The sequence below is a fragment of the Poecilia latipinna genome, unplaced genomic scaffold, assembly GCF_001443285.1.
Source record: "Poecilia latipinna isolate Pla-1442-1.1 unplaced genomic scaffold, P_latipinna-1.0 Scaffold806, whole genome shotgun sequence".
Classification (NCBI taxonomy): domain Eukaryota; kingdom Metazoa; phylum Chordata; class Actinopteri; order Cyprinodontiformes; family Poeciliidae; genus Poecilia; species Poecilia latipinna.
The window spans coordinates 182,987-195,705 of record NW_015113422.1 but is presented as its reverse complement, the minus strand read 5'-3'; the positions used below and the strand labels follow the sequence as shown (position 1 = coordinate 195,705).

Here is a 12,719-nt window from a genome sequence, read left to right as displayed (position 1 = left end):
AACCTCTCAACATCGCCAAAAAAATTTAAGTATAAAACTTAACATTCAAAGGCAAAAACAGGTTCCATTACACTTTTTAACGGAAATCGGCCGATTATGATCGGTGGCCGATCGATCGGCACACCTCTAATCTGAGGTTTTTGGTCTGATTGCTTACTTTTGATTTTTAGATTTTGTTTTTAGAACAAACAAATTATGATTAAAATGAGTTATATTACAAGAATACATTTATAAGATATTGAGAATAAATCTGTAATAATGCACCAGTAAAGTGGAATAATACAAGACTAAAGTAACTTGCAAAATTAGGAGAAAAAGTCGTAACATGGGGACAAAATTATATTACCAGAAAAAAATCATACCAAACAACTTTATTCTTGTATTATGTCGACTTTATTCTCCTAATTATTTTTTTAGCCTGACCCTGATACCTGTTTACTCTTGTCATATTTGAGTTTGTTTGAACAACCACAGAAGAACAATCCTGGCTAAACCACACACACACACACCCACCCATGACCTAAAGCCAGCTGAGAGGAATGAATAAACCCGACAGTCGTGTTTTCCATGGAGGAGGACAATAAACAGGTTCACAGAATCCCCTCAGGCTGGGATTCAAACCCACAACCTTCCTAACGCGTGCCAGACTCTGCATTCTTGGGTTTATCAGAAACCAGACAGTTTAATTTTGATTGTTTACAGCATTGATTAACCAGCCTTGGCCTGAGTTCCCCTCATTAATCAGTAACCTGACACAGTAAATGCTCAGCCTCAACAGAAATAACCTTCTCCTTGTTTATGAAACACATTTCTCTACCTGGGAACAAAAGGATCCGACCCTTCAGAGTTACTAATTTCCCTGAACACAGAAACCCACCATGAAACGGTCAGGAAGCCGCGCCGACCAGACATCTTCTGAGAATGTAGACGAGCCTCGCCCAGACACATCCACACACACACAGAGACACACACACACACACACACACACACATACACACACACACACAGAGACACACACACACAGAGACACACAGACACACACACACACACACACACACACACACACACACACACACACACACGCTGCTGCTGCTTTCCACTTACTGGACGTTCAGCACAGCTAACTTTGAACTTTCCTCACAGCCACTGTTTGATCATTTACGCTGCTTTATGAATAAACAGCCTAAACAATGATCAGAGCGGTACAGTCACTTACTGTTGAAATACGTGAGGAACAAAAACAGTTTTATCTACTTATTGTGGGTAAAGTTTTACCCTTTTTATCGCTTACTTTTCTACTTTAGTTTGTTTTTAATATGTAGTTTTAATATCTGTTTTATTCAGGAAGAACTGCGATTATCTGTTGTTCATTTAAATATCCCAAATAAACATCCTCCAGTTGCAGTGTTAAATGTTCATTAGCATTGAAAGGTTATTGATTTTTGAGAATATGTTCTTGCGTTATGTCACTACATTACTGGAAAATGGTCTGAAAGCAACAATATTATTATTTATTGCAATAATTTATAATCTGTTATCTGTATGTCGGCCTCTTAGCTGGACAATTTTCCCTTCACTCTATAGAACGAAACATTAGAGCTCTACATAACTACTGTTTACTGATCAGTTATTTTATGACTAATTGATTAATTGCATGATAAATTCAGCAGATTTTTCACTTGCAGTGCAGGGCTGATCTTTTGAGTATTTTTGGATTAACTGATTAATAATTGGAACCAAAGTAGCTTAATAGAAATGTGTTTGTTTACCAGGTGAAGCTAAAACTGCCACTTGAGTTCTGAGTAGAACGGATTTACAGACAAAGAAGGATTTTTCTTAATCCAAAATGCAAAATATATATATCTTTTGTACAATTTTGGTTTAATTACAGCCAAAACAGAAATGACTCTTTCTGAGATTTGTTCTCCTCTATCTTGTGTCTTGGAGTTTATTTGAATAGAAGAGCAGAGCGGTCTATAAACGTACATCTACGCTGATCCACGTGTCTTATGTAAGAGAGGGCAGAAAAGTGGGAGGTTTGGAGGAGGAAGAGGAGGGGAGAGGAAGCAGTGAGGAAGGCAGGGGAGAAATGTCCAGAGGAAGAAATGAGGAGCTTGTGATGACATGACTGCATCTCCCAGCTGCATCAGGCGCTGGACTGACGGGGTCTGCAGAGCAGCCAATCGGCTCCCACTCGGTGCACAGAGGGGCTCCGGTCGCCGGTCCTGTCAGGACCTTCTGTGTTTTTCTCTTTATAAAGAAGGTTCACACCACTACCAAACCTTTCCAAAGCTGGCTGGTTTTCATTTCAGATTAGATGAAAATAAGATTTTTGTCATTTTGAGCTAAAGTTGTCTTTATGTGATTTCCTTCTATAAGGACTTAATAGAGCAGATTTCCGCTATTAAGTCTATTTTTATTAAAAAATATTAATGCTTTTTAGCAGTTTATTGATACAAAAACGCACGATAAGTAAGCGATAAATTAATCGCATGATGAATGAAAACGAGCTCAATAATTTGATTCTGCATCATTTATCTTTTTCTCTCGTTGAACCAAAAACTGGATGATAAACGTCGTCGGTCTCAACTAGCTCTTTTCTTCAACGACAGTTTTGTTTACAGATTCTTGACAATTAATTTTATTTGTTGTTTCTGTAGTATTCTATATTTATTCTGGATTTAAAATGTCTCCCAGTTCCAGTGTTAATGTTTGTTAGATTTAAAGTTTATTGATCTTTGATAAGGGGTTCTTGCATTATTATTCCATTACCATTATATTACTTGAAAATGATCTCAAAACAACATTATCGTTTATAACTTTGGGACAACTGGATGATCGATTCACTCTCAAATGAAGGCCAAATAAATCCTTTAAAAGAGAGATAAAAAAAAACCAGTTTCTACCTGTAAAACGAAGTGGAGTAAATCCTGACTTCTCCCCAAGTTTATTACTGTTAACAAATTAACAAAATCTAGAAGTGAAAAACATTCTTGCTAATTGAAGTAAAAAGAGACTTTGCAAAAAACTAAGTGAAACTGTTACCTTAACAAAATTCATAGGGAAAATGTTTAATTTTAGTTTTTGTGTCTGTTACTTTGAAGTCTTGTTTTTCCTGGCTGTGCCGCATCCTGCCAGCAGATGGCGCTGTGTAAGTCGAGTCGTCTTTGTTAATGCTGGTCATTAACAAAGACGCTAACGTCAGGAGCATTTAACAAAATAAAATCTGAACCTCCTAAGGGGTAGAAATTACTTCTCCTCTGCCTCTAATTGCATCACTTCATGACAAAACATGGTGGCGCTAGAGAGCTGATGATGATCGATGTCTACGTGGCATGATGGAGTAAAATAACAAAACGCGTTGCTTTGGTTTAGGATTTCTGTAAGGAAAAAATTAGTGTCAAAACTGAAATAAGTGAAGAGGAAATATATTGTGAAGGTCGTCCTACTTTAAATTATCTCTGAAGTATCTGCCGGTCAGCTGGCTGAAAGAAGCACACTTAGAAAAAACTGCAAGATTTTCTTGTTTTTATTATGTATCAGATGTTATCTAAACGGCAAATTCAATAATTAAATTGTTAGATGGTTGTTTTTTTAATATTGTGCTACAGTAAAACTTGTATTTTTATCTTTTCTTTTTCTCCCCATAAATGGAGAAATTCTCCCACTGCTGAAAATGTTGGACATTTATTACAAGAGCAGCATATTAAACTTTGAAACTTTGAAAAAATGCCTGGTATCGGTTCGGTTTGGACAGCGCCGGCGGTGCCAGTCAGCCATCATTGTTCTCTGTTCTTGGCCCACAATCAGTTCAATAGCCAAGTTAATGATGTCAGCGAGGGCCAAGATCCCGACCTTTTGTTCCACCGCGCTCTCCGGCTCGTCTTTTTGCCCACTCAGGCAGACGCAGCCGGAACACAGCGCTTCTTGTGTGTAAAACTTAAAGCCTGGTATTTATGCTCTGAAAACCCCCACACACAACACCGGCTTCAGCGTCTGATTTTAAACGGATTTGTGAGTCAATGTCGTTAAGATTTCCCAGAGTCTTAAGTGAAGGGGGATAATATTTTCATCCACATGAACGAACTTGCAAGGTCATCCTGACGGGGATTTAGCTCCTCCTATCCGCTAATGTTGTTACGTCAGCTCAGAGGCTTTCTAATGACTTACTCAGCACAGCTGCCATCGCGCTCATAAGTCAGTCTGGGCTAACACCGTTAGCCACGGAGCGCTTACACAACCGGGCTTCATTGTTCATTATGTCAGCCGCTGGAGAGTGGTGCAGAAAAACATGTTTCTGTTTAAAGACACATTTTTTTCCATGTCACTGAGCAGAACGGCAGTAATCCAAGCTTCATTCTGCCTGTTCTGGAATAATGTTATTGCTGTACCGTAGCTCCGCCCCTCATCCATTAACCTCAGTGACTCTGAAGTGACTCATGCTTACATTTAATTATATAACAGAGGATTAAACACAGTTTTTGGGTGTAAAAGTGAACAGAACAAGTGGAGCATAAACTCTGAGCAGCTGCAGCCTGAAATATTATTTATATAACACAAAACATTTAATGTTTACCTCCTTCTTTTGTTACTGCTGCTGCTGTTCATTCTCTTATCTAATTGGTTATTTATTTTGTAGATTAAAATAATAGTCTGTAATTCTTGTTTTATATGCTCCAATTGGTGAATACAAATATTTTATTAATATTGGACATAATAATGAGTCTGATTGATGTGGAAAAATTAAGTTGATGGCTAATCTGAATAAAACTCAAGTGTTTAATAATTATAATAATAATATTGGATACAATAATCTGATTTATCTCAAATTCAGCTTACAGTGAAACTTTGAGAAGTGTAATAATAATAACAACAGCGTTGGAAAAAATATCTGAGTGCAATTCATCTGGAAAACTAAAAAAAAAACAACTATAGGAAACTGGACAGAGATCAGTTATATTTGTGTCTGTACTTTGACTAGACCACTGCTTGATCAAAATCATCCCTGGATGGATCCCAGTTTCATGTCTTCTGAAGAAGTTTTCTTACTTGCTTGTCCTGGATTTAGCTCCAGCATCCCACAGCATGATGCTGCCACCACCATAAGAATCTTGACCCACATATTATTTTCTTTCTGCTTAATTCTCTACTTTGTGTTTCTGTCACAATAAAATACTCTGAATGTGAAAAAGTTAGAGGTGTGAATGCTTTTGTTTGAAATCTGAACAAAAATGCACAACATCTTGAATTTGATCATCTAAATGTCTTTTTTACATCAACTAAATCTCAGATCTTGATTCTGTTTCTGGTTGAATAAAACCCTCTAACTCGAGTTTAAAAACTTTTAATTAGAGTTGATCCAGATCAGCTTTGAGTGAATGTTTAGTGGAATAAGACAGAGCCTGTCCAAACAGCGGACGTCTTTATTCGGCGTCTCACACGCTCGCAGCCCGTTGTCAGTTTCATGACTCATCCTCCCCGATCCGCTCATGTGACGATGCTAGAGTTCCCCGACAGCCAATCAGAAGCTTCTAAAGCACAGTCGTTTCCATAGCGACGCGACAGCAACAGCAGCAGATGGAGGTGCTGCTGTGAAGGGGAGAAATGGAGGAGAGGACAGACACACTGATGTGGCCAGTTTAACCTTTAACCCCGTCTTTCTTCTCTGTTTGGATCAAACCAAGTCAGAAGCTTCTATTAGAAACGCAGAGCGACGATGACTCGGCAAAGTCGATGTAAAAACTGTTCAAACAGAAGATGAGTCGTTGCTTCTGGGTCCTCAGATCTCTGGTAGCTTCATTACCAGACTTTCCTGTCAACTCAAACAGGAAACGGAGACGGACGTCAACTCCGTCTCTGCAACTGGAGGTGAAGATCATAATCACATCCTCAAACCTTCCTCGTACTGGTTGGGACTGCTAGCTAGCAAGTTAGCTATGCTAACCCTAAAGCACTAATCGTAAACTGTGGTTCTGCTAGCACGAAAGTGCTTTACCAACAGAGTATTCTGCAGAAGCTCATGTTAAAGCAATTTACCAACATGAAATTTAGCAGAAGCTAACAAAGTGCGATGTCAATATATTTAATGGAAGCTAATGTTAAAGCTCCATACCAACATAACACTGACAACAGTCAGTCATTCACCCATTCATGCACACGCTCATGATGGTGGCATGCTACTGGGTAGTAGCCACAGCTGCCCTAACAATAAAGGGCTATCCCAGCATGGTAATTAGCATAAGCTAACAATAAAGTGCTAAACTAACATGATATTTAGCATAAGCTAACAATAAGGTGCTAAACCAACACAATATTTGGCATAAGCTAACAATAAAGCGCTATACCAACATGGTATTTAGCATAAGCTAACAATAAAGCGCTATACCAACATGATATTTACTGAAAGCTAAGGTGCTATACCAAGACATTTAGCAGAAGCTAGCATTAGCTTCCACCATGTTGACACCCACCTGTTTGACAGGAGAGAACGTGAGAAGAACTTCAAAACAATTCATGTGAATTTACATGTCTGTTTATTTAACTACCTTAGTTGCTTGTGAAGGTCGTAGAAAGGTTTGGAGGTTGTTTGTTAACCGGATTGTCATGTTTTTCACAGATGTAGAACCCAAAGTAAGATAATTACTTTTCATGTCTTGTGGTTAAATAAGGTGATATTATTTAACCCCAGTTTGCTTTGTTATGGTGGAGCAGGTCTTTTAAAATGACTTTCAGAACATTGCTAAGCCAACTTGAAAACGATATCTGACAGAACCCGGCTGTCACCACCTCAGACCAACACTTTCCTGACTCCCCATCAGCTGTCCTCTTGAAATTAATCCTTAATTTAGTGTGTCTCTGTCGCGTTGCTGCACTGTTACATGAGACCATCTATATTTAAATGACTGGTAGAACAAACAGACATGTTGTCTTACAGAAGTATCAACGCTTCTATGAAAAACATCTGCTTTTATTTTTGAAAAACAAATGTTGCAATTAAGAGTGGGAAGAAATGTTAGCATTTTCAGATAAGGGTGTTCTTTCTCTTCCTTTTTTGCTTTTTTATTTCACACCATTTCTTTACAGCTGCACCACAAAATATTCTGACGAATCTCATTGTCTTTGCATTTATGTTGTCTTACAGTGAAATCCTTTGCTTTGGTTGGATTTGGTCTTGAATCTTTTCTCTCGCTTCTCCTTGTCAGATCACAGAGTTGTTGGATGACGAGAAAGGCGAAGCAGAATGTGAAGAACTGCCGCAGGACGGGGAGGAAGGACCCTCCGACTCACACAGCCACACCGATGACCACCCCACAGCCAGGTGAGACTGAGTCTAGCAAAGAGCCGAGCATCAAACCCTGAGGGACGCCACAAATCAGTGAAGCGTTGGAACAGAGTGCTTCATCTGTATTTGCTCAGGTATGATTGAAACTACGAATCGTAGCTTTAAACAACAAACAAACCATGCGAACCTGACCTTCATCTCTATAAAATAATAATTTTATTCCTAACTTTTAATGTCACAGTTATGGTAAAAATGGTGACCTCAGATAAATTTCTGGGTTTTTAGACAACATGTTCCTTACCAAGTTCTAAAATTCTTTAAATCTAACATCACATAAAAATAGATGTTTTATGTAAAAAGACAAATACACCCCAAAACCCTAGATTTGTATAAAAAGTGGCACTTTTTCTTATTTTGATTGGCTATTAATTTCCTATTCTTTGAGATTTTCATCATTAACCAAAAGTTAGTTTATATTTTCCTTTTGTACATGTTGTTTAATATCAAATCTTTTATTTTGAAGTACTTGTTTATTTCCTTCAGCTCTTTAAATTCTGAGGAAATATTACATTTCTGTCTCCATGCCAATGCAGTAAAGCTAAAAAGATTTCCAAGTCAGACCCAGAGGAATCTGTATGAGAAGTTGTAGCGCTCATGTTTGACCTGTAGGTGGCGATGATATTGACATTAAAAACCCTTTATTTAAAATTATTTAAATCTTAAATGTAAAACCATCTCTTTACCTTTTTTAAACTTTTTTCACCAAAATCACAGTTTTCTTTTAGATGAGAGGTGGAAAAGCAGCAGAAAGTTGAATATGTTCACCGAGTTGTCTGATAAATCGAACAGATGTCTGGATTCCCCGTCACAGAAAGTCTGCAGCAGTTCAGACGTTACATCAGCCGGCAGGTTATCTAACAACACCGGAGGACTGACTTTCACCAGGCGCTAAAAAAATGAGCTGCAGGTGGATGGAAATAAATCTGACCAGCTGAAGTTCTCAGAACTGACACCGCCGTTCTGAGCTCACGCTGACGGCGGTCCAAGCAAGAACACGAGCGAGTCAGCAGCATTACAGCTAGGCCCTAATTTATAAAAATTCAGATTTGGCTTGAGGTTTCTGACAGGAAATGAGACGAGCGTCTCTCTGCTAGGGTTTCCAGAATAACCTCTGTCTCGAAATAATCGATACCATAAAAAATATTTTTTTAATTCTTACTTATTTGTGTCAGAAATCAGTAGAAGTAGATTTATTTTAAAAAAGCTGCCTTCCATTTCCAGTTGCAATACAGACATTTCAACTTCCGAGTCGGAAAATTCAGCTGGACACTTGGCCGCTGTGCAGCCTGAAACCCTCATTAGCCTGCTGTTAGCATGTCAGGAAGTACTTTCCCTCTGAGGCAGACACACAGGAGATGCTGCATGCTAGCTGTGCTAACGCTACAAGCTAATGCTACAAACGTTAGCTTAACCCAAAATTCATGTCTGCTTTGAAATACAATTTATTTCAATAAATAACTTAATTCTCTAATGATCTGGTACCAAATTATTTTTTTGTATCTGAATTAGTTTGAAATGTTGGTGTGACGACAGAAAGTCCAATAAGTTTAATATTTTAAATTTGGAGTCTTTTTCCCTGAAGTTGTCGTTGAGTCTTGGCGTGGCTGACCGTCATCTCAGATAAAGTCGTCCTCCACTGACTCAACATGTTGTTTAACTGTTTGACGGACAGGAGCGGCTGCCCTCTTCATCGCCTGCAGTAATAGCCTCTGACAGCTAACACTCGCCTTAGCGCCTGAAGGCCTTCGCTCCTTTTACAGCTATTTATAAGCGCTGGTATTTCTTCTCTGGTGACCGGCCTGGAAGTGTCGCTGTCTGTGGAAAGTATTGTTGAGGAAGAATCCCAACCACAGGAGAAACAAAACTCCCAGTGAGGAAGAGGAGCGGATGAAGCTAGCCATCTGTTTATTGATTTGCAGTGTGAGTGGAGGAGGCAGTAAACCGTCTCACCAGGCAGATATTACCCATCATGCAGCTCGTAAAGTGTCTTGATCTGAGATAATCTGCACCTTATTTTTATGTGGGTGTTAGTTTATTGGCCCGTACGTCCTCTGAGGCCTTTTACAGCTTCTGGACTAAACAGGAACAAACCCAGGCTGGCGGCCCAGACACCTTCAGGATTCACCCGTTTCTGCCTGCCGTTCACACATCCTCGTTATTCCTGTCAAAGCAGCAACAGTCAGGTCTCTAAACAAGATGGAGAAAAGATTAGCTTTTTGTAGCTTATGACCCTTATTAGTTATGAATTATGGTTGTTTATAGTTTATGGAAACTATAAAACAGATTGATGGGGAATCTTTTCGATTCAAAGCAATTACTCATGATGATTTCTGCTTCAGCCTCTCAGTGTTTAAATTATCCTCCTGATCTATTCCAGTCTGAACGACAAATGGAGACATTAAAGAGTCTTCTCCACTCCCTCCCTGCATCCTCCATTTTGTTTTTATGAAGTGGTCCCAGAGAGAGCGCCACCTTTCTGCAGACAGCGTCCTCCAGTGTCTCCATCCAGGACATTTTTTTGTGGTTATTTAGTGGAGAATCATAAAAAATGCAGATAAACTCTCCATATTTATTCAGAAACTAGATGGTGGAAGCAGAGGGAGAGCTGTACCTTAACTCTGCTCGTTAGCGGTCTTCCCGAAGTTTTCAGTCTTTATTATCTTTATTTTCTGAACCTTGTATTCAGTAAAAATCCAAAGGTTTTCCTTCAACAGAGACGGAGTCATTGAATCTCTCTTTCGCATTTATAACTTCTTTGTTGTGGCACTTTCCGCGTACGTCCCAGTACCGTCTCCATGGCGACGTCGGAACACCCACCGTCTCCATGGCGACGTCGGAACATCCAGCGTCTCCATGGCGACGTCGGAACATCCAGCGTCTCCATGGCGACGTCGGAACACCCAGCGTCTCCATGGAGTTACAAAATGGAGGCCGACTGGCAGCGGTTTTCTTTTTAAATCGATTTTGAATTGTCGTAAATGAACATTGTGATTCCTCTGTAAAATAGATTTCATTTTTGTCTCATTCCTACTAAAAACCTTTGTCATATTAGATAAACTTTATTGTTCCCAACAGGCATTTTGCTTTTTAGACAGCAACAACAGTTACAGAAAAATACTTTAAAAAAATACAATAACAGCAAATTGAAATATCCACATATCACACAGTACAACCATTTACCACCACAGTTTGTTTGGGCTTATCTCAAATTATTAATGAGGCCGATATTAACTCCTTATAAATAATTGTAGCTGTTTGGACATTTATGTTCAGTGTGAACAACCGTCATCACTTTATTAATGCTAGCTTCTGCTGTTAATTCAGAATTCTTGAAAGGATTGCAGCACAAATCATACGATAACCGACAGGTCGATGTGTTGGAGGCCAAACGTTTCCTGTTGGATGTGATACTAAATGGGTCAGTATCTGCCTTCTGCTGCTTTGGCCCAGTTTGGAGGGAAGGCCACACTTTGGTTTCCTCTGCGGCTGAAAACATCAAATGAAATGATGTTACAACAATAAATAGTCTTTATTTTAATGAATAGCTCATGCTAAATGTTGTTTTGAACGTTTTAGAGGTTTAATAATAAAGTGTCTTTAACCTGACTGAGTCATTTTATGCTCTTTTATGTAAAGATGACAGTTTATTTAATCAGTTCAAGCATCCAGAGAGCGTCTTCATGTCACCGGGTCCAGGCGGGTCCAGGTGCCACCTGATAGATTAGCTGACCTATCTGACCCAGATAGCAGCACATCTGAACCGGACCGCCGGTTCTGGTTCAGGCTTTTAGTTTACAGCCAGATCCTGAAATCACCCCAGAGAAGCGAGTCTGCAGGCTGACCTCAGTTCAAAATCACAACATCTAAAAGTTTTACTGGAGACGGAGGGAAGTTCAAATTCTTCTTCTGGTGGTTGTGATTATTTTAGTACTAAATTTAATTAGTTTTAATAACTTTGGTGATTTGATTAAATTTTCCTAAATGAGCTTCATGATTTCCATGCAGAAACTCACATTTATCCGCTTTGTTTTTGTTTTTACCTATAAAAACGATTAAATGGCTCCATAAATGCTGGATTTGAGGAATCCCTGAGTCCAAGGTTCAACATATTTAAAATCATTTTGTGTTCCTATTGTGCATTATTTTCTTGTACATTTCTCCCAATATTAATGACTCGGTGTCTCTTGGTGGCCAAAAAGGAGATGTTGCTATAAAACAAAACTATAACTTCTAATTTTTTACTAATTTATCTTCCTGCTGTGTTTTTGTGATTATTGCTGCCTGGATTTAATGTTTTTTTTCTTTTGTTTGTTTGCAATTTTTAAAAAATTGCTTTCATAGTTGCAAATTATATTGTTTGCTTTTGCCAGGACATAGATTTATAGAAAAGTTGAAATTGCTGCACATAACCTTAACAGAATGGACCTCACCAAGCCCCGCCCAGAAACGCCCCCTAAAATCCCACGTGGCTGCATGGCTCACAAACAAAGCCTCGAGGAGCTTAGTTTCTATGTGTAAACATGGCGTCTTTCATTTAGATTGACTCTCTGCAGAGTATTTCTGAGTCGATTAACGTAGCATTTCTGCCGGATTTTCAAAAAATATCAGCCACGACAATGGACAGGGGAACCAACAAGTTCATGTCATCTTTTTTGGACATCAAGGTGTTTGAGCCACGCGATGCCTCCAACATTGTGCGCGTCGCAGCTAAATGCTACCAGTCGATGAGAAAAACAGCAGATCCTCACACCCTCAGCATAAATACAGCTGTGGACAAGATCACTGATGCCTGTTGTTCTTGCAAGGCTGGGTAAGTCGGGCATTCATGGTTTTGAGGGTTATTTTTGAAATCAGTGATTTCTGTTGTTGGCAAACAACAGAACAGGATGAGTGTGCCTAGGCCTGATACTCGGTGCTAGCGTGGCTAACACGATTACAGTTTAGTAAAAAGCCTTTTCAGGTAAAATAAAATCTTTAATGTATGTTAGATACGGTACACATTGCATATTGATCTGTTCAGCTAACGTAAGACCGTGTGACAGACAGGCTTCAAGGTGTAGAGGTTGTATCGGTACCGCCATTATGCTGTATTAGCTAAAAGGTTTTCATAATGGATGTGTTTATTGACTTTATTTTTTTCATTCACTAAACACAAAGAAAGCAAAGCAATAATACTCACACCAGCACACACTCCTTTGTTCTTATTGGTCGTCCACAAGCTTTGATCCAAGCTAGGCATCCCGTTTCAGATTTTGGAAATCTGTGAATTTTAGTTCCACAAACACGATCAGGATGCCTGACATCGCCTGTACAGATACCCCACTGACAGTGGAGAACCATTCTTTTTCGAGTAGTGACGCAAAAACTTTCTGCCGGT

The 12,719-nt window shown here is 39.1% G+C and overlaps 1 protein-coding gene across 7 annotated transcripts in view; it reads left to right on the top strand.

Moving 5' to 3' along the window:
• The window catches only part of fam13b (family with sequence similarity 13 member B), a 69,616-nt gene that overhangs the window by 28,337 nt on the left and 28,560 nt on the right, over positions 1 to 12,719 (top strand). For all 7 annotated transcript variants that reach the window (XM_015047087.1, XM_015047084.1, XM_015047086.1 and 4 more), the window contains exon 7: positions 7,203 to 7,318. In XM_015047087.1, coding sequence (XP_014902573.1) covers positions 7,203 to 7,318 — 116 coding nt within the window. The remainder of the gene's footprint in view (positions 1 to 7,202; positions 7,319 to 12,719) is intronic.